The 26,582-nt window shown below is 56.8% G+C and overlaps 2 protein-coding genes across 5 annotated transcripts; one reads left to right on the forward strand and one right to left on the reverse strand.

Annotated features, from left to right (window-relative positions):
* Positions 1-7,526: 7,526 nt before the first annotated feature.
* Positions 7,527-12,895, reverse strand: PTGES2 (prostaglandin E synthase 2). 4 transcript variants are annotated; one of them, XM_021691329.1, is made up of 7 exons: positions 12,532-12,895; positions 10,993-11,190; positions 10,259-10,317; positions 9,756-9,905; positions 9,277-9,477; positions 8,817-8,934; positions 7,527-8,170 (listed from the first exon to the last, which is right to left on the reverse strand). In XM_021691329.1, exons 1-7 carry the CDS (start codon positions 12,799-12,801, stop codon positions 8,048-8,050), a joined length of 1,119 nt encoding a protein of 372 aa, XP_021547004.1. In that variant the 5' UTR covers positions 12,802-12,895; the 3' UTR covers positions 7,527-8,047. The 4 variants fall into 4 exon arrangements, with proteins under 4 accessions (XP_021547004.1, XP_021547006.1, XP_021547005.1 ...); XM_021691331.1 differs by having other exon boundaries at positions 9,756-9,862; positions 10,993-11,193; positions 12,537-12,816; XM_021691330.1 differs by having other exon boundaries at positions 9,756-9,901; positions 10,993-11,193; positions 12,537-12,816.
* Positions 12,896-13,663: 768 nt separating this feature from the next.
* LCN2 (lipocalin 2) lies at positions 13,664-26,269 on the forward strand. Its single transcript, XM_021691587.1, has 8 exons — positions 13,664-13,684; positions 22,291-22,467; positions 22,995-23,131; positions 24,577-24,656; positions 24,779-24,898; positions 25,143-25,244; positions 25,925-25,958; positions 26,080-26,269. The coding sequence occupies exons 2-7, from the start codon at positions 22,330-22,332 to the stop codon at positions 25,945-25,947; spliced, it is 600 nt and encodes a 199-aa protein (XP_021547262.1). The 5' UTR covers positions 13,664-13,684; positions 22,291-22,329; the 3' UTR covers positions 25,948-25,958; positions 26,080-26,269.
* The last annotated feature ends 313 nt before the right edge of the window (positions 26,270-26,582 follow it).

Below are 26,582 nucleotides of genomic sequence, written 5' to 3' on the forward strand. Positions count from 1 at the left end.
CCAGAGCCCCTCTGAGTTGTGAGCCCAGTGGTTCTTCCTCAGCCCTCCTCCAGTTGAGTCTCTCTTGGGCCGAGCTGATCACTCCCTACCCCTGAGGCCTCTGCAGAGGCTGTGTGCTGTCCATTCCCGGGCTGCCCCTCCCCAGCCTCCCTGGTGCACACTTGCACACTTAGGGATGTTGCAGGGCCCCCCGCCTGGCGTTCTTGTTTTTAAAGATTTTATTTATTTGAGAGAGAGAACAAGAGCACATGAGTGGTGGGGGAGGGGCAGAGGCAGAGGGAGAAGCAGACACCCTGCTGAGCAGGGAGCCCAATTCGGACTCCATCCCAGGAGTCTGGGATCATGACCTGAGCCGAAGGCAGACGCTTAACGACTGAGCCACCCAGGCGTTCCCGCCCCCCCCCCCACCCCCCCGCCCCACACCTGACATTCTTGATCTGCTTTCTGCCTGTCTCCCCGGGAGAAGGTGAGGCCTCTGGGGCAGCGAATACATTTGCAGTGTATCTCCGGCACTTAAGACAGTGCGGGGTGCTGTTTTCATTAAATGACTGTCTACACTCTGTCCCCTGATGGCCCCAACTACCACAGGTCAGGGCAGCAGGGGAGAGTAGGAAGCGGCTTGGGGAACCCACCAGGGGGCTGTGGCATTCAGAGGCTGTAGGGAGGCCCAGAAGTGTGCCCAGGTTTGAAACTGGTATATACCACGTGTACTGGGTCGAAGAGCATCCCCTCAAAACTCATGTCCCCTGGGAACCTCAGAATGTTGCTTCACTTGGAAATAGGGCTTTTACAGATGTAATCAAGTTAAAGTGAGGTCACACTGGATTACAGTGAGCCCCAAGTCCAATGAGTGGTGTCCTAGAACACGGGACTTTGGACAGAACATGCCCAGAAGAGAGGGAAAAGGCCATGTGACCACGGGGCTTGCATCTACAAGCCAGGAAATGCCAAGGATTGCAGAGGGCCGCCCAAAGCAAGGGGAGTGGCAAGAAGTTTCTCCCTCAGATTGTCCAGAAGGGCCCAACGCCACCAACACATGGATTCCAGACCCTGGGCCTCCTGAACTATGAGAGAATCACGTTTTGTTGTTTGGGGTCATCTAAGTTTGTGGTGATTTGTTAACGGCCGCCCGGGGAAATTAATATGCCAACCGCTTCAGCTGTTCGTTGCTAGGGTAACACGCAGAAACCATTTCCCAACGATCGGGTCTTGGCAAGTGGACCCCTTCACCCTGAGCCTGCTCTTCCAAGCAAATGTTCCATAGTACGGTAGGCAGAATGATGTCCCCTCCCAAAGATGTCCCTGTCCTAATCCCCAGAATTTGTGGCTTAGGTTACACAGCACAGGACAATCAAGCTTGCTAATCAGCTGACCTTCAAATAGCGAGATAATCCTGGATTATCCCTGTGGGCCCCATGTAATCACATGGGTCCTTCAGTGGGGGAGACGGAGCAGGAAAAGCAGGGAGAAGGCACGGGAAGGACTCAGCCTGAGGTCACTGGCTCTGAAGATGGAGGAAGGGGCCACAAGTCACAGGAATGTGGGCGGCCCCTAGGAGCTGGAAGAGATGAGCAGTGGATTCTCCACCGAGCGTCTCCAGGAGGAACACGGCCCTGCTGACGCTTTGATTTTAGCCTAGTAAGACACATGTCAGGCTTCTGACCTCCAGAACTGTGAGATAGTTTCCCATATTGGTTCAGTCACTATGTCTGTGCTGATATGTTACACCTGCAGCAGGAAACAAACACACTTTTTTAGCTCTGCCCTTCCTTCATCTTGGCTGAGAAGAGCCTCCCCCTAGGTTGGGGTATTTGACCAGCAGGCACCTTGGGGGTGGGGGTTGTGGGGAATAGTGCGGAGGAGGCGTGTCTCAAGACCCAGGATGGGATGGGCTCTGGCCCATCTGTGTGGGCGGCTGGCCCTGAAGCCCCGGCTGACCCCTCCTGCTCCTCCAGGAAGCCAAGCACCGTGGGACCCTCTCAGGCCCTCAGCTCTTTGCAGATGGCATCCAGCCTCGTCCTCTGAGGTCAGAGCCTGGAGCAGTCTGGGGAATGGGGGCTGTGGGAGCTGCAGAAAGCCTGTCTGACTTTCCGTGGCTAGACACTGGGACACTGGAAATCCCTGCCCCACTGTGGCCGAGGTGTGGCCTTCGGCAAGTCATACCACCTTCTGAGCCTGTTTGTCCATTAGACGAAGAGAGAATAAGACTTGCCTGGGAGGGCTCTTAGAAAGTCGGAATGAGGGCGCCTGGGTGGCTCAGTTGGTTAAGCGACTTCCTTCAGCTCAGGTCATGATCCTTGAGTCCCGGGATCGAATCCCACATCGGGCTCCCTGCTCAGCGGGGAGCCTGCTCCTCCCTCTCCCACTCCCCCTGCTTGTGTTCCCTCTCTCGCTGTGTCTCTATCAAATAAATAAATAAAATCTTCAAAAAAAAAAAAATTAAAAATTAAAAAAATTAAAAAAACGTTGAAATGAGGGGCGCCTGGGTGGCTCAGTTGTTAAGCGTCTGCCTTCAGCTCAGCTCATGATCCCAGGGTCCTGGGATCGAGCCCTGCATCGGGCTCCCTGCTCTGCGGGAAGCCTGCTTCTTCCTCTCCCACTCCCCCCGCTTGTGTTCCTGCTCGCTATCTCTCTCTCTCTTTCAAATAAATAAATAAATAATCTTAAAAACAAAAACAAAAACAAAAACGTTGAAATGAGACTGCAAATTGAAAGGACTGGTGCAGGGGCGCCTGGGTGGCTCAGTCGTTTACGCGGCTGCCTTCGGCTCAGCTCATGATCCCAGGCTCCTGGGATCGAGCCCCGCATCGGGCTCCCTGCTCAGCAGAGAGCCTGCTTCTCCCTTTCCCTCTGCCTGCCGCTCTGCCTACTTGTGCTATCTCTCTGTCAAATAAATACATTAAAAAAAATCTTGGGCGCCTGGGTGGCTCAGTTGGTTGGGCAGCTGCCTTCGGCTCAGGTCGTGATCCTGGAGTCCCGGGATCGAGTCCCGCATCGGGCTCCCTGCTCGGCGGGGAGTCTGCTTCTCCCTCTGACCCTCCCCCCTCTCATGCTCTCTCTCTCTATCTCATTCTCTCTCAAATAAATAAATAAAATCTTTAAAAAAAAAAAAAAAAAATCTTAAAAAAAAAAAAAAAGGACTGGTGCTTAAAACCCAGCTCCCCTTCCTCATCCAGGATTCCAAACACACAATAATTTCACCCTCAGTGCTTGTCATTCCAGCCTCCAGTGTCAGAAGGCTCGTGCACGCCTGGGGTCTCTGGCATCTGAAGATAGCCAACCTGGGGGTGCGGTGAGGGAGCCCTTTGTGCCACAGGATCTGGCGAATTCTCTTCGTGTCTCCATCCTAAAGCTAGGCCCTTCCACCTCTAATCCTGAGGGGCACCACCGGCTGGGGCACACATAGGACTTAGCCCTCAGAGGTTCAAGGACGTGTTCCTGCCACCATGACCCCATTTTATAGATGAGGAAAGTAAGGCTGGGGGAAAAGTGACTTGCCCAGGGCCTCAGCATGAGTACGTGACAGGGCCTGAGTTGCAGGTCAGCAGACCCCTGGGCTTTGCTGGGGCTGCCCACCAGGAGGCCCAGGAGATGGGGACCATGCTTCAACCCACCTGTGGGGACTTTCACCCAGGAGCAGGAGCTCTTTGCCTCGCCTCAGACAGGTGGCACCCGGTTTCTGGCTACTCTCCTGGGCCGGGAGGCCACAGAGAGCCTGGGAAACGTTGGGCAGGCCTGTGCTTGAATCCTGGCACTTGGCTGTGTGATCTTGGGCAAATCTCATGCATCTCTGAGCCTCCTCAAGGTGGGCACAGTACCTTCCTGACAGCTCAGAGGGGGAAGGGACTTGTCCGGGTTCATACGAAGGCTAAGTAAATGTTGAACTGAGATTCAAACCAGCTTTGTTGACTCTGAAGCCATATTCTCAACCTTGGCTCCCAACTGGGCCGCCCCCAATCCCAATCTCACTGGTCTAAGCAGGTTGGAATATAGGGGAAGGGAGAGGGGAGCACCGGTGTGCTGGGCCCAGCTGCCCAGCTGTGAACCTTGGTCCCTGCCTTCTGGGGCTGATGAGGAAGCTGGAGCAAACCAGCGAGGCCCGGTCACAGTGGCTGGAAAGACTGGCCAGGGCCGGCTACAATGGGGTAGGCCAGGCAAGAACCCAGGATGAGTAAACTGGGGGCAGGGAGGGCCAGAGGCCTGTCCCCCCGAGGGGGCGAGACAGACCTGGGCCTCTGGCTCGCAGCTTCCTGGAACGGCCGTTGGCTGGACAGCCGCCAGCCATCTCTTTAGGCCATTGGCCTCTTATCTCCCCACAGCAGTGGGAGATGCTGTCGAGAGAGGGGGCTGACTCCACCCTCGCTGGCCAGGGCGGGGTGCCCCCTCTGCCCCAAAGAGCCCGGCCCCACCCCTCATTTTCCAGAGGAGGAAACTGACAGGACAAGGGGCTCGCCGGAGGTCACTAGACCCCCTGTAGCCGACTCTCTTCCCCGACCACACTGGCTTAGGTCAAGTGAATTAGTGTCCTATGGCAGGTGTTCCCAAGTGCCACAAACATGGGGTCTTAAGACAAATCTGTTCTCTTCCGGTGCTAGAGGCTGGAAGTCTGAACTCAATTTCACTGAGCTGAGATCACGGTGTGCGCAGGGCTGGGTCCTTCTGGAGGCCCCTGAGGAGAGGCCATCTCCTTGCCCCTCTGGGTTCTGGAGGCGTCAGCATTCCTTGGCCCTTTCTCGAATCCCCCCAGCCTCTGCTTCTCATCATCTCTTCTGGAGTCACACCTCCCTCTTACAAGGGATTGTGATTATGTTGGGTTTTTTTTAAGATTTTATTTATTTGAGAGAGAGAGAGCACGAGCAGGGGGGAGCAGGAGAAGCAGGCTCCCCGTTGAGCAGGGAGCCTGAGGCGGGGACTCAATACCAGGACCCTGGAATCATGACCTGAGCCGAAGAGAGACACTTAACCGACTGAGCCACCCAGGCGCCCCATACAATCCAAATTTTTACTTAAACAAAGGAAAAACTTGCCTAGAGAGAGAGAGAGGAGCAATAAGACACTGTGTTAAGCTGCAGATGCTGAAGCCAGATCTGGGTTCAGATCCCACGTCTGTCACTTACTAGCTGTGTGACCCTGGGCAAGTCACTTAACCTCTCTGATGGCTGTTTGCTCATTTGTAAAATGGGGTTGCAAAGAGTAAATAAGGTAAAATATAGAGTGCTTAAAACGATGCTTGCCATAAAATAGGCCCCATCTGATATACATATATTATTTATAAAAATACATATATACATGCACACATGTATGCACTATAAAGCTGCATAAAAAATAATCTAGAAGGCTGTATTCCAAAAATTTTTAAGTGGTCCTATCTCTAGGTTGGTGGGATTGTAAATAATTGGCATCATTTTTTTGCTTACCTGAAAGTTTTATTCATGTCCAATAAACATTAATTATTTGCATAATCAAAGTGAAATCTTAAAAATTTAACAATCCAACAAACAGAAAAAAGCAAAGTGGAATCCTCCTGATTCTTGGAGCCCCAGCTGTGGCTTGCCCTCCCGAGGGAGACCTCCCTCACTCCCAGGGCAGAAGGATCTCGCTGTTCTCATGACTCCTCTCTTCTTGCTTCCTGGAGCTCTTGACCATGAGCTTCGGGAGCCCGGCTGGGAACAGAGCAGGGAGCGTGTTCTGAGGACAGCAGACCCCACTGGCTGCATTAAACGCCCCCCACACGTCAACTGTGCGCATCGACTCTGTGCAGTCTTTCCATCTCTGACCACACCAACCCGTGAAGGTTAACTGACTTTCAAGGGCTGGCCCAAGGATGAGCAAAGATGGGGCTTGCCCAAGGTCACAGCAGGTATTGGCAGGGTTCCCCCATCCGGCCTTCTACAGCCATCAAGGCCACAGGCACATGCCCTGATCTGAACGTGACCAAAGATGCGGCAGAGGTTATTGCCTTGGGGCCCTTTCCGCCGAGAGGTGTGACTTTCCCTGCCTGCCCATTTTCGGACTCCTCACCTGCTAAACCCATTTTACCGGTGGGCAAATAGAGTCCTTAAAGAACAAAGATTGTCCCGACAAGATGCAATGCTGAAGTTGGTCACAAGGTGGCAGCATGAGGCCTTGTTTCACATTCTCTACTGCCCTCTAGTGGTTATGGGAAAATACACCCAGGGGCTGGCCCAGGAACATTTGGGGAAACTGAGGCAGGGTTGTCCCCTGGGATGGAAGAGGGGGGATACTCAGTGAAAGAAGCACGCTCGGTTGGTGTCCCCAGGGCCTTGGGTTGACTAGCCATTCTCCAGCCCCAGTTACGGGGAGCAGATCTAGCTAGTATAGTCCTTGGACTTTCTTCAAGGAGACCCTTCGGTGGAGGAGAGGGTGTAGAGGGTGCAGGCGGGTGCCTCTCCTGCTGAGGCACGCTCTGGGATCCACAGGCCACCCCAGGTCCCTGGAGCAAAGGCCTTTCAGGACTTAAGGCCTGACTGATTCGGGGAACAGCATTCCGGACACGCTGGTGCTCCCTCGGCCTGGCCGGTGGGCCCTGGCGCATGCACGCAGCCGAGCACTCTGCAGCCGTGAAGAACGAGCCAGCGTGACATGTGCCCACGCGGACAGGCGCCTGTGACGGGGACGAGAACGAGCAGGTAGCCCACTGGCTCCGCAGGAGAAACGGGAGGCCGCTGCTTCCAAACGTTAGGCTGTTGGCCTCCAGAGGGCTCGCCAGGCCTCTACCTTATTTGAATGTTTACCATCACAAGGAGCATGAATTATTTTTATGTTTAAAAAAAAATTAACAAAATAAAAATTTAAGACTTTCTCGAGAGGCCTGGGGGAATGGGAGAGTCCAGCGAGTAGAGTTCAGCCCAGTGGCCACCTCTTGGGCCTCCAGAGGCCGCTGTGCTCTTCATCTATGGGAACTGGGGGAACGGGGACCCCGACCCTGGGGGCTCTGCTCTGAACGGGGCTCCACTCACAGTGCCTCCTCGCTCCCAGAGCTGGCTTTTCCCTGTCCCAGGGCCCCCTCCCCAGGCCTGGGACCGAAGCCTGGGTGCCCACCTGCTTCAGAGGTTCAGAGGTTCTCAGAACCCTGCTCCCCTGGCGTGTAGAGCAGGACTGGAGCCACTCCAGCCCCTGCTCTGCGCTGGGCGTCCTTCTCCACACTTGACCCGCATCTCACGCTCAGACCCTCGCCATTTCCCCTTGAAGTGGAGGCTATCATTATGCCCATTTGACGGATGAGGATATGGAGGCTCAGAGAGGGACATCACTGCCCAGAGTCCCACGGCCAGCGAGGGGCACAACTGGACCCGAATCCTGGGATACCTCAGGCCTCCCTGCTGCTTATCTTGTGGTGGTGTCCCGGGGTCCCTGTGGCACAAAGCCTGCGAAGTCCTTCACCCCAGGCCTGACACCCAGTAAGCACTGGACAAACAGTAGTTACCAGCAGGGCCGGGCGTGGCCTCGCTCGGAAGCCTTTGCTAACCAGCAGTCACACACAGCACTCACCCCACGACAGCCTCCAAGGGAGCAACAAACCTTTTCTTTATTGCGAACATGACACCCAGTCCCGGGGGCAGTGGGAAGAGCCGGAACCAGGAGGAGCCAGGGATGAAATCCCTCATAAACCAGACTATTCCTACTTCCCCTGTCCAGGGCAGGAGCCTGACCCGATTCCCACCCCCAGGGTGTGGACAGAGAGGCCACTGAGAGTCCCAGAGAAAAGCTGAAGCGCAGGGAGGCCCAGGACAGGGGGCAGGGGTGGGTCAGCCACCTGGGGCTGAGGGGTAGCCTTCTGTGCCCCTCAGGGGGGCTGTGAACACAAATCAAGCCTGGCTTTTGTCCCCCAGCGTCCCAAGGCCTCAGCAGGTGTCCAGTGCTAGAAGCCGGAGCGGGGGCGGGGGGGGAGGCTGAAGGGGTGGGGGCAGGCGAGAGGCAGAACGGTCCCGTCCCCCACTGCACAGCATCAAGTGCTGACCCAGCGGTCCTGGTCCCCGGCAGCCGGCGTCTTCTGCTGTCTTCCACCCCTCCCGGGACACTCAGGTCACTGGGGGGCCTCAGCGATGGCTTTCTCCATCCGCAGGTACCAGGGCTGGATGCGGGAGTGACGCATCAGGTCATCGAAAGCCTCCAGGCCCTCCATCACGCGCAGCACGCCATATACTGCCTGGGGGAGGGGTCAGAGGGGGGGTCCATTCCTGCCCTGTCCTCCACGGGTTGTGTGCCCTGGGGCCCATCACCTCTCCTCTCTGAGAGAGCTCACTAAATGGCCAATTTTGCACTTGGGGCTTTGAGTGAAGTGTGTGGGATTTCTGTAGGTTTTGCCTGCCCTGCACCCCCGACCCGTCTGGGCAACAAACTCCACCTCCAGAATTTCCTTTGGGAAAACGTCCTGCCCCACTCTCAGGTCCTGAGATTTGAGAAAAGGGGAACCCCACCAGCTCTAAGACCCAGATCTGGCGATCAACATATTCCACCCTGGCTTGAGGGATTGCTTCAAGGCTTGGCATTTAAGCCAGGCCAACAAGACACTGTCCCAGGACTTCCGCTGGGTGCAAGCAACTCCAAGGGGTTGAGATGCAACAGGTGAGGCCGAGCCCTGGTACTGCCACTTGGGCCCCTGGATTCAGCTGGGCCTGAAGCCAACCCCTCCCCTGAACCCGTCAGTGATGTGAACCAAGACAGTTCCTTGGATGGAGCCAGGTGCCTCCAGAGCGGGAAAGCTGGGAGATGTAGGTATTGCCTACATGTGGGCTTCCTCTGCCCAGACAGGCCCCTCAAGTCTGGGCACCCCCTGCCCCCACCAGACTCACCAGATCAGCCAGGTTCGGCTTCTCACCCCCCATGAAGGGCCGGTCTTTGCCCACGGCCGCCACCCACTTGTCGGCGGCCTCATAGAGGTCCTCACGGACGTCATCCTGGAGGTGGTGCCTGGTGGGGAAGGGGGAAGTCCATCGGGGGAACCCTCCTCCCAGGTGGGGAAAACAGGAAGGCCAGGGGGCCAGGGCTGCTCCCCCAGGGGCATCACACTTGCAAAAATCAGTTATCATCTGCCCCAGACAGGGAGGCCATGGCCAAAGAAGGACAAGAGACCTGACCACGAGAAAGCAACCGAAGAAGGCGTAGAGCAGACACCCAGGCCAGTCCGCTCCCCCTGGGGTGCTGGAGGCAATCGGAGTTCTGACCTCGAGCCCCCGGCATGCCTTTAGACTAGGGGCTTGGGGAGAGCAGGCCCCCAGGCGCACACACACACGCACACACAAGCATTGTCACCTGCTCTTGAGCCGCTTGCTGATGAGGTACATGGCCGCTGCCCCCATGTACTTGGCCACAGCACCCTCCAATGCCCCGAACTTGCCCTCCCTGACGATGTAGTCGAAGGAGGCCAGGGCCTCGGCAGGAGTGCGATACACGTTGGGGGAGATCAGGTGCACCAACCAGTCATCCGCCCACTGCCGCCACTTCATCTCCTCCCTGTGGACAAGGCGGGGACAGAGGGCAGGCCAGGTGGGCTGCCGAAGTCGGGGCCCGGGAGGTGTGGGAGCAGGTGCACTGTCTAGACCGCACAGCCTATGGGTGGGAAGCTGAGGCTTGAGTAGGAGTTCCTGAAGTGGACTCAGCCCTGGCCGTGGCCCCAGCCCTCCTGGTCTCCCACACTGGTCCCCCTTCCCAGGGTCTTGCTCAGCCTGTCCCCCAACCCCCGGGAAGACCCTGCGCTTGCCGCCTCCAGGGACCTGCCCCGCCTCACTTACATCCTGGCCTCCTTCCCACCATACATGCGCTGGGCCTCCTTCTCATCCAGCATGAGCCAGTACTTGTTGAAGAATTCGGTCACCTCCTTCCCCTGGTCGTTCACAGCCTTAATGGATGGATAGTAGGTGACGATGTGTTCCAGGGGCTGCCTTTGGGAGACAGCCAGAGTCTCACCCCAACTAGTTCTTCCTCCGGGAGGCTGAGCCGTCGCCTGCTTGGGGTGGATGTCTACCCCGACCTGACCCAGCTCCGGAGGGGAACCACGACCAACCCACGAAAGCTTTCTGGCCTCTCGTGGGTGCCAGAGGAGGTCCTGCAGCAAGAGGGACTTGGGGCGAACACAGAAGCATCTCCGTGACAGAGGGAGATGTGCAGAGGAGAGGAAGGGGGTATTTCAGAGTACAATGCCCACCCTGCTCCCCTGGAGGAACCTGGGGGAGGCCTCCTGGGAGATAAAAGGGATGAAATGCAGTACCAGCCTGGGCCTCTAGGGGCTCCTTACCCGGACACCAGGTAGGTCTTGAGGGCGCTGATGATGACAGAGGAATCGTTCAGTTGTTGCTGGAGGACGAGAGGGTGGTTTAAATTGGGGGAGTGGGTCCTGGAGCCACCAGCAGGATCACCAGAGTTCTTTAAAAATAAACACCCAGGCATTCGAGGAAACTGGTCCGGTGGAACCTTGGCATTGTTTGTCCATCGCTGGGGGTTCATCCCCAAAATCAATGCCCACGGAGCTCTCCCCGCCCCACAGAACCTAGTCTCCTGGCTCAGGCCCATCCTGAGTAAGGGAGACCCAAGTGTGGCTAATGCGAAGGAGGGTGTGGGGAGGACCTAAGTTCTGGGCCCTGCCCACTCACCTGCCTGGCCTCCCAAGCTCTGGTGGGGGCAGGGTGGACTCTAGAAGCTACACGCTAGGAGCCAAGGACTGGGCCAAGCATTCCCTGCCACTGGAGAGTATAGCCCTCTGTTGACTAATGAAGAAGCAAGCCCAGAGAGGCTAAGTGATTGGCCCCAAGTCATGTAACCACTGAGGGGCACAGCCCCACCTTGAGCCTGGACCACCCTGATTTCAGAGCTCACACTGTTGAGCTCTGTGATACTCTGCCTCCCTTGGGCCCAGCTGGTTCATAATCCTCAGCAAGGTCCAAAGTGCCCACATTGTTCAGAGTTGCAGGGCCTGCCTCGGGGGTACCACAGGACAACCCAGGACGTGGGGGGTTGCTCCCTGAGGCTCACCAAGCTCTCTCCTTCCTGGGCCAGCAGGATGGGCACCTTCCTGTAGGAGGAGAACTTGATCTCGGCCCTGCGCACAGGGTTCACTTCTACCACCTGGTAGGGCAGGGCGTGGAAGTCGAGGAAGGCGCGGACCTTGCTGCAGAAGGGACACGTTTTGTACTGGTACAGAGTCAGCTGCAGGCGGCTGGACAGGGAGAGCTGGGCGGGGAGCAGAGGGAGGGGGGGCTTCTGAGGCCTGGTGCCCAGGCCCCACCCCCAAGCAAACTTCTCCCAAGGGAGTCTTCTAGGATGAACCTGAGAACATCAGGAGGAAGGGGGATAGGTGGCAGAGAGGAAGGGAGACACAGGGAGGTGGGGGGCAGGCTCGTGCAGTGGACAGTCCATCCTCAAGAGCCCATACAACACCCTCCTCAAGCAGGAAGTATGGGTAGGATGAATCTTCCGGTCTCTGTTCAACATCAGACACCTCTCCTCTCCCTCCTGTCCCAAGAAGACATCACAACCCCCCTCAGGTGTGCCACCCAAACTCCCTCAACCCAAGGGACCCTCTGGATGAGGGGGCAGAGCCCAGCATTTGTCAGAGTGGGGTCTACCTCAAATCTCCAAGGGGGGAGGGTTGTACCTGGGCCTTGGGCCTGGATCTGCGAGTTCAGTAGGTGAGCCCCAGGTAAGCTCGCTGCATATTCTTTTTTTTTTTTTTTTTTTAAGATTTTATTTATTTATTTGACAGAGAGAGAGGCAGGGAGAGAGGGAGCACAAGCAAGGGGAGCAGCAGAGGGAGAAGCAGGCCTCCCGCGGAGCAGGGAGCCCGATGTGGGGCTCGATCCCAGGACCCTGGGATCATGACCTGAGCTGAAGGCAGACGCTTAACGACTGAGCCACCCAGGCGCCACCAAGTTCGCTGCATATTCATGTTTAAAAGCCACAGCGGCAGTCCACCTCCCTCACTATTCAGATGGGATGCTGAAGCTGGACCACCAGGGTGGGCAGAGACAGAGAACTCCGCCCCCCTCCTACCACCCTGCTCCCCTGAGCCCAGGAAGGCAGCACCCGTGCCATCACTGGGCTAGGGGACACCTCCCTGCCCCTCTCTGTCTCAGTGCCTGGAATCTAAGGGTCATCGGTTCCCTAAAAATACTAACACTAATAAACAAATACACAACCTTATGATCTGAAGACGGTGGGAGGGTTTAGGGAACGTTCATTATTTCCCAGACGACAAAATGTTTACAAAGTAATAAACTCTGAAGGAGGCTTTCTTTCCCTTTCTTGTAATCTCCTAATCTTTTCATTAGAAAAGTCTAAAAACACGTTAGAAAACGACCTGAAGACGAAGACAACAATTCTAGTTAGCAGGCAACAGTGGCGACCCCATTGCCCAGATGAGGACGCTAAGTGCTCAGATACTTAAAACCAAGTCACTTGCCCAAGGTCACTGACGAACGGACGGAAGAGGTGATACCTGACCCCGCCAGAAGTCCCGAAGTTCGGCGCTGGCCCCAGCACCCCTACCCGCGGCTGGGTGCGGCCCGGGCTTACCTGCGCGGCAGAGCGCTGGGCGCGGAGGTCCTGGGCGCGCAGGTGCCACCGCGCGGTGTGGTACAGCCCCAGGACGCCCCCCAGGGCCAGCGCCGCCGCCCCCAGCAGCCGCGGGCTCCCCTTGCGGGCGGTGGCCGCGGGGCCCGGGCCCCCCGCGGCTCCCGCGAAGCCGACCCGACTCTGCGCGGGGAGCCCCGACGGGAGGCGACCGCCCAGCCTCCAGGCCAGAGCGTGCCCGACCGGCCACAGCGCCCGCGCAGCCTGGGCCATGTTCGCTCCGCCGGCGCTGCGGGCGGGCGCGCGAAACGAAGACGGCCCGGGATCAGGCTTCCCTTAAAGGGGAGGGTCTCCATCGCCGGAGGGTTGCTAGGGGTGACAGTGACGCCGAGGGGGGAAAGGAACAGCCCTGGAGGGACTGGGCGTGCGTCCCGGGCGCCCGGTTTCCACGCACCGGTGAGAGCCACAGAAACACACTCTGGGATGTCTGGGAGTCGCTTTTTAAATGCCCGGCTTCTGAACATGAGCTATAACCGTTCTCGGCGGTGACCCGGGCCGAATGCGGGAATTCGTCGTGTGGACTTTGGGTCCCCGCGTCGTCCGAAATGTGTGTTTATTAACTTCTATCTCATGCAACCAATCGAAAGAGATTGAGCCCTTCAGAGCGTCAGAAAAAAGGGTCATAGCATCGGGTCCAGGAGGGCCGCGGAAACAGCCGTACCACCGCTGGTGCCACCGACTCGGGCTCTTTCTGCCCTCCCGCGCCGCTGCACTGTTTCTTCTGTGTCCCGAACCATAAAATTTTCCATACACACACGGGGTCTTAGAGACCACGTGGCTCAGATTTCGCCCACGCGGTGGCGCCGGCACGCTGACCCGCAGTGTCCAGCGGCAGGATGCGCAGAGCGGAGGTGCCAGGCTGTCCCGCCCCTCTGCCGGGCTTGCTCGCCGGAGCTGAGGACACAGGCCCCCAACACCTAGGCTTCTCGGCGGGCAGCCCCGGATGGCCCCTCTCGGAGGCCGGGAAAGGAGCGGGGCTCGGGTAGTAGGCGGAGATTCAAAGACGGGTCAGGTTGTGGGCGGGGAGAGGCGGAGTCTGACGGCGGGGCGGGGACAGAGCTGGGCTCGCGGGAGAGAACGCGAGAGCAGGACTGCGGTAGGGACGGAGCTCCGGGCGTGGTGGGCGGGACCTCACGGGTGGGGGCGGGGCTTGCGTCCGGCGGACCCCCCCCCCCCCCCCGGTCCCTTGGCGTTCATCCTCTCGGTGCCACTCCACTCGCCCCGCGTTCTTTCCGCCGCCTCCACCTTCCGCCAGGCGCCCGCTGTCAGTGCGACGGTCGCCGCCTTGCATCGTCGCTCGGCCCTCGCGGCGCCCTCGCCCTCAATGTCGGGCCCCAACGGTGACCTGGGCGTGCCGGTGGAGGCGGGCGCGGAAGGCGAGGACGACGGCTTCGGGGAAGCAGGTGACCCAGAGGGGCTGCTAAAGCGCCCTTTGCTTTCTTAGGGCTGCCCTCCTGGAAAGGGGAAGCGGGGCCGGGCTGGGGGCTTGGAAGGGACCGCAGAGCCCTCCCACCCCTCGCCCCTGCGTGCGTTGCGGCTACAGGCGCCGGCCGGGGATTTAAGGCGAGCACCTGCGAGTGGTCCCTGGAAACCGCAGCATCGAAGAGCTGCGGGCAACCGGCCCCGTTTTACAGATGGGGAAACTGAGGCCGCTTTGGGATCACTCGCCTTTTGGCATTTGCTGCAGCCATTTCCTGCAGCCCCTGTGGAGCCGGGGGCTCCTGAGGGGGTGGGGCGGGTGGGCCGTCTCGGCTTAGCAGGAGGGGCTGTCTGGGTGGGCGAACCCGCCCTGCTGAGTCAGCATCTCCTGCCACCTTTGCTGGTGTGACCGGGAGCCTTGGCGAATGTGACCTGCTTACAGAGCAGCCTGTTGCCTGCCCAGCACTTCGGGGGGTTGGGGTAGGTGTCGAAGGGAGGGATGTGGAGAGAGAACCATCAGCTGTTTTTCACCTTTTCCAGCCTGTTTCCATATCTGTAAAATAAGAATAATGATTAGTGTGTCCTGCATTGAGATGTGTCAGGATTTGGGGGGAAATGAATGAATGGGGAGAAGCTGGAGGCTAGAGAGGCTTGTGCCCTAGAGACTCCTATTTTTTGTGCACCTGGCAACTGCCCCACCTTTCAAACATAGGATGGAAACCCAATGACCAGCACCTCCACTGAAATACTTGGCAGAATTTTCCTTTGGTCCTCTTGGTCAAGATTAGGCAGGATATTAGGGCAGGCTCACTGCCCTTGGTTCCTACACTGCTTCTTTCTTCATTCATTACAGCGGGGGGCCTCCTGTTTCTGGCCAGCATTGAGCAAAGAGCCCTGCTTAATGCCCAGGGGACTTCAGCTTTTGACTTTGATATTCTGTTTGTATCTTTGTTTCTCTTTTCTTAATTTCTGCTCTTCCCCTTCTCATTCTGTTTTCTTTGCATTTATTCTATGGTTTCTTTTCTAAACTTTTACTCAGGACACTTTGCTCATGCCTTTGCAGCCTTTCCCTATTCTAAAGCACACACTTAAGACTACGCATGGGCCTTGTTTGTTGTGAGCCCAGCCAGATATTCAATGTGTGCTTCACTCTACATCTGGTTGTCTTGCAGAGGGAGCGCTCTTCAAAATGTCTAGGCTGGGGGCGCCTGGGTGGCTCAGTTGGTTAAGCGACTGCCCTCGGCTCAAGTCATGATCTCAGGGTCCTGGGATCGAGTCCCGCATCGGGCTCCCTGCTTGACGGGAAGCCTGCTTCTCCCTTTCCCACTCCCCCTCTTGTGTTCCCTCTCTTGCTGTGTCTCTCTCTCTGTCAAATAAATAAATAAAATCTTAAAAAAAAAAAAAATGTCCAGGCTGCTGTTCAGCCAGGATTGCTTTTTTTTTTTTTAAGATTTTATTTATTTATTTGAGAGAGAGGGAGAGTGAGAGGGAGAAGCAGACTCCCCACTGAGCAGAAAGCCCAACTGGGGCTGGATCCCAGGACCCTGAGACCATGACCTGAGCCACCCAGGTGCCCCACGAGATTGCTTTGCTTTTCAAATAGATCCTGCTCAAAGTCCACTCGGGCTACAGGGAGATCACAGGAAGATCAGTCACCCCTCCTTGCCCACCCTTGTGGGGCGGCAGCCCCCTCTCTGCTCTCCAGCAGGGGCTGAGCCAGCCAGCCCCTTAACTTTTCTTGGCAGTAGTCTGACTCTAGTCTATAATCTCCAAGGTTCAGAAGTCAGCCCTCCACCTTCCCCATGACTCTAAAATAGGCTTCCCTGGGCAGGAGCTGGAGGAAGCAGCTCCCTCCCACTCTGTTCCTAGTGGGGATAATTCATAGATAGAAGGGGAGAGGCTCTGGTCAGGGAAGGGAAGGACCCCAAGGCCCTTGAATATTTGGCAAGACCCTTTGGGAGGCCTCTTTCCCACTGCTCCTAATATGGCACAAGCCTCCCACCCCCCCCAACAGGGACCGCTTGGTGTGCACTTGGGAGCCTGTGGGGACCCTTAGCCATGCAAGAAGGGGAGCGTCGTGAGGCAGAACAAGGAGGAGACACCAGGAGAAGGCCAAGGCTCCCACACGCAGCCACAGCGCCTTCCAGGGCACCCGGAAGCCCTGCCTGGGACAGAGCAGAGCTTTGATACCAGAGCAGAGCTTTGATACCCCTCCCCTGGGGAGGCTAGGAGCTCTCTGAGCAGCCCGGCTGCAGCTGCCCACACAGGCCAGGCCACCCAGAACCCCGGGCCCCTCCTGAAATGAACCCACGTCCCTTTGTGAGCAGATTTGTGGTATGGGGCACACAACAGGTGGGGCCCCGGGTGTGGGAAGAAAGGGTCTGTATGGATCGAGGGGACTATGGCAGACTGAAAAATGGCCCCCCCAAAGATATATGCATGTCCTAGTTCCTGGAACCTGTAAATACAGCTTTATTGGGAAAAGGAGTTTTCGCAGATGTGATTAAGTTCAAGATTTTTTTGGCCTTATTACTACTTTTTAAAAATGTCTTAATGGTTAATGTACTAATATCTGATTTTCAAAGTGTATAAATTAAATGTGTACGTTACTCTCTCCAAAAGCAGACAGAACAAGCTATTTTTTTCTTGGTATGGCCCAGATTTTTTTCCTTTCTTGAAGACTGACAACGTTCTAATTCCTGATTCATTATCTGACAGAGTGCATTCAGTTTTCAAATTTCTAAGAAAAGAAAATTATTCTCACACTCACCAGTATTTTAATAGTAGAAGGCAAATATTCAAAACTAATGATTGGTCTTTCCCTTCGTTTTCTTCTCCTTTTTTTTTCCTCTCCTTTCTTTGCCTCTTGTTATTCCACCTTTTAAGTGAGTTGCGATTTTGACAGGAGGAGGGCATCCCAGATTACCCGGGTGGGCCATGCGTGTCATCACAAGTGTGAGATCACACACACAGAGAGGAGAAGGGAAGGTGAAGGCAGATGTTGGAGCAGTGGGGCCACAAGCTGAGGAATGCCAGCAGCCACCAGAAGCTAGGAGAGGTGAGGAACAATCACCTAGAACATCCGGAGGGAGTGTGGCCTTGCCCACACCTTGATTTTGGCACAGTGAACTTCTGATTTTTGACTTTTGGCCTTCAGAATGTGTTAATTTAAGCCAAAGGTTTGTGGTGATTTGTTGCAGTAGTTTGATGATTTGGGAAATAAACAGCCTATCCAGAAGATGCTAAAAGTAGGAAATTCACTCTTCGGAGAGGATGCTCTGGAGAGGTCAAGGGTATGGCTGAGTCAAGGGACCTAAGGACGTGGAGGAAGAGGTGGCCCAAGACAGGGGTCTCCAGAGGGGTGGGGGAGGGGGAGGTGGCCCAGGATGGGGGGATCCAGCAGTGTGGGGAGGTAGCTATCTCAGTCTGTGACAGAATACCACAGACTAGATGGCTTATAAACAACAGAAATTTATTTCTCATGTGCATCTTGGGGAATATAGTCCATGATATCGCACGCGACAGAAGGTAGATACACTTGTGGGAGGCAAAGCATCACTAGAAGTTGAATCACTATGTCGTACACCTGAAACTCATGTAACATTGTATGTCAACTATACTCAAATAAAAAAGAATTGTTTTAATTTATTTCTCACAGTTCTGGAGGCTGGGAAGTCCAAGGTCAAGGCACTGGCAGATTCAGTGTCTGGTGAGCGCCTGGTTCCTGGTTCATAGGTGGCTGCCTTCTCACTGTCCTTACGAGGTGGAAAGGGTGAGGGAGGTCTCCGGGGTCTCTTATAAAGGCACTAATCCCATTCACAAGGGCTGCACCCTCATTATCTAATCACCTCCCAAAGGTCTCCCCCTCCAAATACTACTGCATGAGGATCAGCTTTCAACATAGGAATGGGGGGCGGGTATGACACAAGCATTCAGGCCAGGGCTCAGGGACCAAGGTGTATGGGCAGAGAACAAGGAGCCATGGGACAGTCCAGTCCTGGCAGACCCGGCTAAGCAATTCGGGAGGGACGCTTGCAGCTGCACTGACCTGGGGGGAGGCCAGTGCCCACCCAAAACCTGAAGGAGCCTGGGCCCAGAGAAAGCCACCCAGACCTGTGCCCTGTATCCTCTGGCCTCTGCAGAGGGTTTGGTGCATGTTCTCGGCATTTCCTCCACCCCTGCACATAGAAGCCACATGCAGCTTGCATGAAGTGGGTGGACATCTTGACCTTACCCTCCCCCCACAGCCCTGCAGAACTCCTCCCTTCCTAAGGCCCAATGCAGCGGGCACACCCAGCTGGTCCCCTCCCCTCCAGCTCCAAACAGCCCAGCACCCACATCTTGTTGGCTAGGATTGGCCACAGCTTGGCCTGATCTCTGCGGTAGCCATGGCCATGACCGTCCTTGGATCCCCACAAAGTATGGCTGGGACACAGCATGCTGCTCAGCCTCAAATCCGTGGACAGGCCTCGTCCCCTTCACTCTGACCCCTCCCTCGGCTCCTGGGCTGGGTCAGCAGAGGGGCGAGGCAGCTAGGTAAGGAAGGGGCGATGAGGTGGCTATCACCAGCTGTCAGCTGATGCTGAGCCCATGCAAAGATAAGAACAGACAGATAAGGCCGGTGGGCCCGGGACAGGCCTGGAATCAGCACCACAAGAAGACCGGGTTTGCTCAGAAACTCCGAGGTGGCCTCAGGTAGAGACGCCACCCCCTGTGTGTGCCTGACTTCTGTTAAACAACACAAATTCAGGGCGCCTGGGTGGCTCAGTTGGTTAAGCGACTGCCTTCGGCTCAGGTCATGATCCTGGAGTCCTGGGATAGAGCCCCACATCGGGCTCCCTGCTCAGCAGGGAAGCCTGCTTCTCCTTCTCCCACTCCCCCTGCTTGTGTTCCCTCTCTCGCCGTGTCTGTCTCTGTCAAATAAATAAATAAAATCTTTAAAAAAACAAAAACAGGGGCGCCTGGGTGGCTCAGTTGGTTAAGCGACTGCCTTCAGCTCGGGTCATGATCCTGGAGTCCCGGGATCGAGTCCCGCGTCGGGCTCCCTGCTCGGCGGGGAGTCTGCTTCTCCCTCTGACCCTCCTCCCTCTCATGCTCTCTGTCTCATTCTCTCTGTCTCAAATAAATAAATAAAATCTTTAAAAAAAAAAAACAAAAAAAACAAAAACAAAAAAACAAAAAAAAACACAAATTCAGCTGAGTAATTTAAAACATCAAATTGGATTTATTGAATGAGTCATGAATCAGGCAGCGTCCCATCTAGCAAATAGAACGGAGCTTTGTTGAGCTGCAGAAAAGGAAAGGTTTTTAAAGGTAGAGAAGGAACAGGAAAAAGGAAACTATTATCAAAGAGTCCATTGTTTTAGGCAAGGTCACCCTTTTTTTTTTTTTTAAAGATTTTATTTATTTATTTGACAGAGAGAGACACAGCGAGAGAGGGAACACAAGCAGGGGGAGTGGGAGAGGGAGAAGCAGGCTTCCCGCCAAGCAGGGAGCCCAACTCGGGTCTCGATCCCAGGACCCTGGGACCATGACCCGAGCTGAAGGCAGACGCTCAACCATCTGAGCCACCCAGGTGCCCCCAAGGTCACCCTTCTAAGGGAAATGGAAGGGGCTCTCCGTAAAGTTCGTGGTGCTGGTCAAAGGTTACATTGGGGAAGGGTGGTGCAGGGGGGCTGAAACTGCAATTGGGGTAGGCGTTAGGTTTTGGCTTGCTGATGTAGGGCCCTTAACATAAGTGAATCCATTTTGGGCCTGTGGTTTTCTTTTCAACACCTCACAGCATCTGCAGCGCAGCTGTCTTTACAGAAGGGAAAACTGGCAGGGGTGGGCTGGGCTGGGCAACGGTGGGCAGCACCTCGGGGGTCAGGATTCTACCAAGGGCCCCTGAGCCAGGCCTTCTCCCTTCTTGCAACTGGCCCTGGTTTTCTCAGGCTGCAGACCTGGCCCTAATTCCTCCCCACTCCGTACCCTGGTGAGCAGGGGTTGGGGGATTCGTACCAAAGGAGCATTGGCCACTCTACCTCATGACTGTTCAAGTCTAGAATATTCTGTCCAGTGACAGAGAGGCACTGCCTCTCCCTAGTTAGGGACACTGCTCCGTCCCTACTGGGGCTCCATCTGTCAGTCACCCTCCTATCCAGCAGTCACTGCAAACTTAAGGTCAGAGAGGGAAGCAGAGGTGGAGCTCCTGGGGCTGTGAGTGGCGATGAGAGGGGTGAGAGGTGGCCACTGGCACCTTCAGAGGGCACGTGGGCTTTGGTGGCAACATCATTCCTCCAAAGTTTGCTCATCCTCACTTCCTGCTCTTTCATCACCCTGACAGGCCTGAGAGGGCGGGGGTCCTCTGGGGGACTTTCTGGCGTCAGGGAGGTAGAGGCTGCCCCCAACCCTCATCTCAGGACCCCCAGAGTCCCTTCCCTCAGGGCCTACCACCCAAAGCCCAGACGAGGGGAGCTGGTTCCCCTGTAGCAAGTAGAAGAGCCAATGAGGCCCCGGAAGTCATCAGGGGCCAATGAGCCCTCAGTTCCGCCTCAGGTCAGGCGGCTCTCCTGGTGACTTCTAGGAGACACTGCCCAGGGGCTGGGACCCTTCACTGCCTCCCGTGGACAACCAGGCTCCCATGAGGAAACCGCTTCCCTCCAGGACAAAGCTGGGATCAGCCATGACAGAAACACTTCCGGGGGCCCAGGTCTAGGCCGCCGGGCTCCACAGCCCAAGACTGTGGCCAGAGACAGCAAATGGTGTCAGTGCTGCCTCATGGATGAGGCTGAGTCCTTGCACTCACTGTGACCCAAAGTACCTGGTGTCCAGAGCAGCAGGGTAGAGAGCCCCGCTCTGGGCCCCAGCCCCCAGCCTGCTTCACCCAGTGCATGGGCATGTCCTTCATTGTCTCCCGACCAGGATGGAACTGGGACTGCGTACTCAGAGCTCTGATTTGTCAAACTGTCTCATTTGTGGCTGGGAGGCCCAGCTTGGGGTCTCTGTCCACAGGGCCCACAGGAGGGGCCGAGTCCCTTAGGGGTCAGCTGAGGTCTGGATCCACCCCTGCTGGTGGGCTGTGGAGGAGGGGAGGCACACAGCCCATAGGCCTTCACTGGGGGAAGGGTATCTCACCCTGGGCCAGGGCCTGGTGTGGGGTCCCTGGGTGGAGGCCAGGGCCTGGTGTGGGGTCCCTGGGTGGAGGCCAGGATCTGGGCTCCATGAGCACAGGGCACATACTCTGTCCTTCCCTGCCAGGAAGGTCCACTTTCAGCTGCCTCCCCTTTCCTGGAGGGAACCAGGAGGTAGTGATGAGGTTTTGGATTATAAGTGAGGTTCAGTGGGGTGAGGTCCAGAGCCGACGACCAAGAAAGAATTTTTTTTTTTTTTTTAAGATTTTATTTATTTATTTGACAGAGAGAGACACAGCGAGAGAGGGAACCCAAGCAGGGGGAGTGGGAGAGGGAGAAGCACGCCTCTCGCCAAGCAGGGAGCCCGACGCGGGGCTCCATCCCAGGGCTCGATCCCAGGACTCCGGGACCATGACCTGAGCCGAAGGCAGACGCTTAACCGACCGAGCCACCCAGGCGCCCCGGTTATAAGGACATTTAATTGTATCTGCATTTCCTTCTGGAAGCTAGGTTATTGATAGAAATGCTTTGTTCTTGTAGATTGCTAAGACATTTGTAAACTGAGGGAGACTCGTGTCTTGCAGGATTGTGATCTCTAGAAGTTAACTATTTGTTTTTCCTTTCCTTAGCTTTAGGGCAGCCAGGAGTGCCTGAGGAATGTCACATATATCCCATGGGTGGGGGGGTTGTGGGGTGTCAGCTTCTGCTTTGTCCTCAGCTTGCCTTCTGTTCCCTCATCAGTAGCCCATACTCTGTTGGTGCGAAGCGTTGTCTGCCTTCATCGGGTGCAGGAAGGGGGCCTCTCCGCATTTACCCCACCCTGGGCTTGGGCTGAGCAGAGGCTCCTAGAGGTCAGGGATGACAACTTGTCCAGATTGGAGACAATGGACCACACACAAAGGAGTCCTTGTCCCTGCCAGAGATGTGGAGGTCTGGGGAATGCCCCCTCCCCCTCTCCCTGGCCTTCGGGCCCCTCATCTTGCATAATCCTGACCTGGGGGAAAGGGACCGAGAGCTTGCCAAATGTTTCAGCCTGAGTTGCTGGCAATTACCTCACCTTTCCTGGATTTGGCAAAGGATAAATTCGCTCCACCCTGGAGGGAGCCATTGGCCAGGGGACCATAAATAGGGTCCCCCAGGGGCAGCCTTCTCACTAGCTTCTCCTCTTCAGCTGCCATCTGGCACACCAGTTTTCCTAAGCCCTGAAGTCATGGCCCGAGGTCTCCTGTGGCTGGGCCTTGTCCTGCTGGGGGCCCTGCAGGCTCAGGCCCAGGACTCTCCCCCAGAGTTGATCCCAGCCCCATTTCTGATCAAGATCCCCCTGCAGCCTGACTTCCAGGATGACCAGGTAAGGGGCCTGGAGGGGCAGAGTATGAACAGAGGGTGGGAGAGACAGAGTCTTAGGGAGAGTGTCAGGGCAGGATGGGCTCAGGCTTCAGCTCAGCCTGTCCCTGGGCCCCCTGATGGAAGGCACACCCCATGGCCCCATCTCCACCCCAACTTTGCTGACAAGAAGGTCACTTGAGCAGAACTTCCCAGGTCCACAATCCCTTCCATAATCCCCACAGTTCTTGCAAGGTGGGAACATCTTCAGGCCTCCTGCATGATGAGGAAACAGGATCAGGGACTTCAGCTGGCCACTTGCCGAGGGTCATCCTGTCCCTGCCAGACTCAGGGCTCTCTCCTGGCCTGGTGGCCCCCAGCTCCTGCGGCTGCATCAGCGCAGGCCCGTGTGGCCAGTCGGGGTCCCTGCTGCCCGGTTAGAGGAGCTCCTGGTTCCTGGTCAGGCTGCCTAGAGGTACCTGCAGGGACGGAGCAGTAGGGGCGCCCAGGGGCCGTTCCTGGGCTCCGCCTATCATCGGCCCCCCACTGTAGTTCCAGGGAAAATGGTACGTCATAGGTGTAGCAGGGAATTCAATTAATACAGAAAAACAAGCCCAGTTGAAGATGTACACCACCACCTACAAGCTGAAAGACGACCACAGCTACAACGTCACGTCCACCCTGATCAGGTGAGAGCCACCACCTCCTGGGGGGAGCATAGGGGGTCCGGGCGGGGGGACCGTCCTGGGGGTCCGAGAGGCAGACCGATGTCAAAGCTGAGGGGTGACTGAAGCTGAGGTGGACATTCATCCTTTTGCTGGGTACCAGATCCCCCGGCATTTATCCCTTCCGTCGCTCGCTAGCTCAACATTTATCGGTAACTTCAGCGCAGACACACAGACAGTCCTAGGGGAACGAGACGGAGAGAGCAGGGCTGTGCTAGAGTGGGAGGAGGGTCACTGGATCCAGCCTGGAATCCCACCCAAGGCTTCGTCAAGGGCTTCCAGAGAGGTGGTCTCTAGGCTAGGCCTTGAGGAGGGAGCCAACTCCTTCAGGAAACCATCACATGGGTGCCCTGAGCAGGGGCTGATGAACAGCCCAGAGGGGGGCAGTGGCCACAGGGGCAGGGTCCTCAGACACCAGTACCAAAGGGATCTGGTGACGAGCGGGTCTGGCTGCAGCAGGGAGAGGAAAGAGGGAGGCTGGTCAGTCCCAGGTGGGAGATGGCCAGGGCGGGGGCAGATGAGGACCTAGAGAGGAGAGCCAAGGATTACCGAGCTCCTATGGGTTTCTGACTCTGTCACTTGGGGGATGAGGCTAGAGCATTTGTGGTGCAAGGAACAGAAGAAGGACAGGTTTGGGGAGATCAGATAGGATGCACGTGAGAGGTCAGGGTTGGCCCAAGAGCTAAGGAAGTCCCTGGCATCGAGCAGAGTGGAGCCTTGGAGGGTGAACCCCACAGGAGAGGTTACAGCAGGAAGCCACAAGATAAGAGTAGGGGACAAATCCCTGGGGTGGGGGTGGGGGACCCCAAAGAGGGAAGGACAGTAAGGTGCTGGAAGGAGAGTCAGGTGGCTCAGGACAGAGCAGGCAGGGACCGGCAGGGATGGGTTCAATGGGGAAAAGCCAGACCCATCGGAGCAGGGTGGGCTGTCACCTTTTTTTTTTTTTAAGATTTTATTTATTTATTTGACAGAGACACAGCAAGAGAGGGAACACAAGCAGGGGGAGTGGGAGAGGGAGAAGAAGGCTTCCCGCGGAGCAGGGAGCCCTATGCGGGGCTCGATCCCAGGACCCCGGAATCATGACCTGAGCCGAAGGCAGACGCCCAACCACTGAGCCACCCAGGTGCCCCGGGCTGTCACCTTTTTTAAAAAAATATTTTATTTATTTATTAGAGAGAGAGTGTGTGTGTGTGTGTGTGCACGCACGCCCGAGCTGGCGCAGGGGCAGAGGGAGAGGGAGAGAGAATCTCAAGCCGATGTGCTGAGCACAGAGCCTGACTCGGGGCTCGATCCCAGGACCCTGAGATCAGGACCTGAGCCAAAATCAAGAGTCAGACACTTAACCGACTGAGCCACCCGGGCGCCGCTGGACGGTCACCCTCTTACCCACCCATCATTTGCTTCCACAGGAACCAGCGCTGCGACCACTGGATCAGAACTTTTGTCCCAAGTTCCTTGCCTGGCCAGTTCACCCTGGGCAACATTAAGCGTGAGTCCTGAGTGGGGCTGGTCTCCAGGGGGCATAGACGCCGACCTGTGGGGGCTGGGGAGGAAAGAACCGTTTCCCACACCGGGCCAGGGCGGGCTGACCCCTCACTGGCCACCCTGCAGGTCACGTCGGAGTGCAGAGCTACACCGTGCGGGTGATTACCACCAACTACAACCAGTTTGCCATGGTGTTCTTCAAGAAAGTTTACAAAAACCAGGAGTACTTCAAGATCACCCTCTATGGTAGGTCCTCACCTACCGCTTCTGGGACCGGGCTCCTGCTCACGCTGGGGGAAAAGAGGCCCATCCCACCCAGCCCCCAAGGTCCCCTTTACTCTGAGCCCCTGGGAGGTGGGTGAGGTGTCTTCCTGCAGGTCCGTCCCCACCCCCACCCCCGTCACGAGGAAGGGCTCTGAGGCCTCGTTCCCATGTTCAACAATATTTATGGAACATTCGCCTGCCCACTCACTGACCACCTTGACCATAGGGAGGACCAAGCAGCTGCCCACTGCTCTGAAGGAATACTTCACCGGCTTTGCCAAATCCCTGGGCCTCACCGATGACCACATCATCTTCCCTGTCCCCACTGGTAACTGCCAGCGACGGAGAGGAGAAGGGGACATGGGGACTGTCCGGGCCTGATGTTGCCTCACGAGGGAAAGGGGGAGAGGGGAGACTCAGGCCCCTACTGCAGGCACTGGAGCCCCTGGGAGCCACTTTGGGTTCAAGAAGACCCTGACTCACCCAGGGGTCTGCGGGGCACCCAGCAATGTGGGCCCCAAGGATTCCTCCCTGACAGAGAGCCCGGGTCCAAGTTTCCCACCTAGTTGCCTGGCCATGTTCCCCTCTACCCAGGTCTGCTTGTCCTGGGCTAGCACCCATTTTGCCCTGGGGCTTGCTCACCACTGACTTGGGAGGTGCTCAGGTGGCCTGGCCTGGGCAGGTGCCTCCCCAAGGCTGCCGGGGCTGTCAGGACTCAGCAGGGAAACAGGCAGAAGGCCTGGTGCCCAAGTAGGCACGTGGCTGGGCCTTATCTGCCTCCTCTGGAGAATGGGTGTCACCCAGCTCTGCTTGTCCTCTGGCTTCTCTCCCTGTCCCCTGCCCCCATCATCCACCCCTCTGCTGCACCATCCCTGAAGGGAACCCCCAGATCTTCTGCGGCTGGCCAGGCTGGGGCCCAGGGCAGCCCAGGGGCTGCACAGGGGCCCTGGAGGTCAGGGATCCCCCCCCACAAACTCCTGCCCATGCTGACCACTCTGTCCCCCACAGACCAGTGCATCGATGATAAATGAATGAGTATGCGGTGAGTATGGCCCAGGAAGGGGCTGATGGGAGCTAGAGTGCAGTGGGAGGGGGTCCCGGGCCTGCCTTTGTCCCCCCTGCCCAGCACTGCTGCCCTCTTTATTCCTCTGACTCTCTTTTAGGTGTCCCCCGTCTCTCTCCACCCCATCACCCTCACGCTGACCTCTGCCCAGGGCCGCCCAGCTGTTCCACTGACCCGGACACCAGGAGAGAGCCCGGAGACCCTTCTCACCACACAGCCCACCAGCTGCTTCCCAGGGTGCCCTTCTGATGGAACCCCTCCTTGCTTGCTAAATAAACACATGCCCCCAGGTCTTCAGTCTGTGCTCCTTGACCCCTGGGCCCTCAGAGGGAGAAGAGCAAAGGGCGGGCTCCTATTAGCATCACTCCCAGGGACGTGGCCCCCAGAGAGGGATGGAGGCCGCAGAAGCAGAGTCCAGCTCTGACTGAATACTTGTGGCTCCCCACTCCAGGCCCAGCCCCAGACCAGCAGCAGCCCTCACTGGCCCCCACCTCCTAGCACACTGATGGTGAACTGACACCCACGTTCAGCCCCCTGCAGCAGGGCCAGGGAGCTGGAGGGGCTTGCGGGGGCTGAGGTACTGTCATCCACACTTCACCAGGA

This window comes from Neomonachus schauinslandi, chromosome 13, assembly GCF_002201575.2.
Source record: "Neomonachus schauinslandi chromosome 13, ASM220157v2, whole genome shotgun sequence".
In the NCBI taxonomy this organism is placed as follows: Eukaryota; Metazoa; Chordata; class Mammalia; order Carnivora; family Phocidae; genus Neomonachus; species Neomonachus schauinslandi.

Excerpts from the sequence above, each read along its gene's own strand:
- LCN2 (XM_021691587.1), top strand. The coding sequence starts at position 22,330 with ATGGCCCGAGGTCTCCTGTGGCTGGGCCTTGTCCTGCTGGGGGCCCTG. Across the intron at positions 23,132-24,576 it reads GTCACGTCCACCCTGATCAG|GAACCAGCGCTGCGACCACT; the intron begins GTGAGAGCCACC and ends TTGCTTCCACAG. Across the intron at positions 25,245-25,924 it reads CATCTTCCCTGTCCCCACTG|ACCAGTGCATCGATGATAAA; the intron begins GTAACTGCCAGC and ends TGTCCCCCACAG.
- PTGES2 (XM_021691329.1), bottom strand. The coding sequence starts at position 12,801 with ATGGCCCAGGCTGCGCGGGCGCTGTGGCCGGTCGGGCACGCTCTGGCC. Across the intron at positions 8,935-9,276 it reads AGCAAGCGGCTCAAGAGCAG|GCACCACCTCCAGGATGACG; the intron begins GTGACAATGCTT and ends CTTCCCCACCAG. Across the intron at positions 8,171-8,816 it reads AGCCGAACCTGGCTGATCTG|GCAGTATATGGCGTGCTGCG; the intron begins GTGAGTCTGGTG and ends CCCCTCCCCCAG.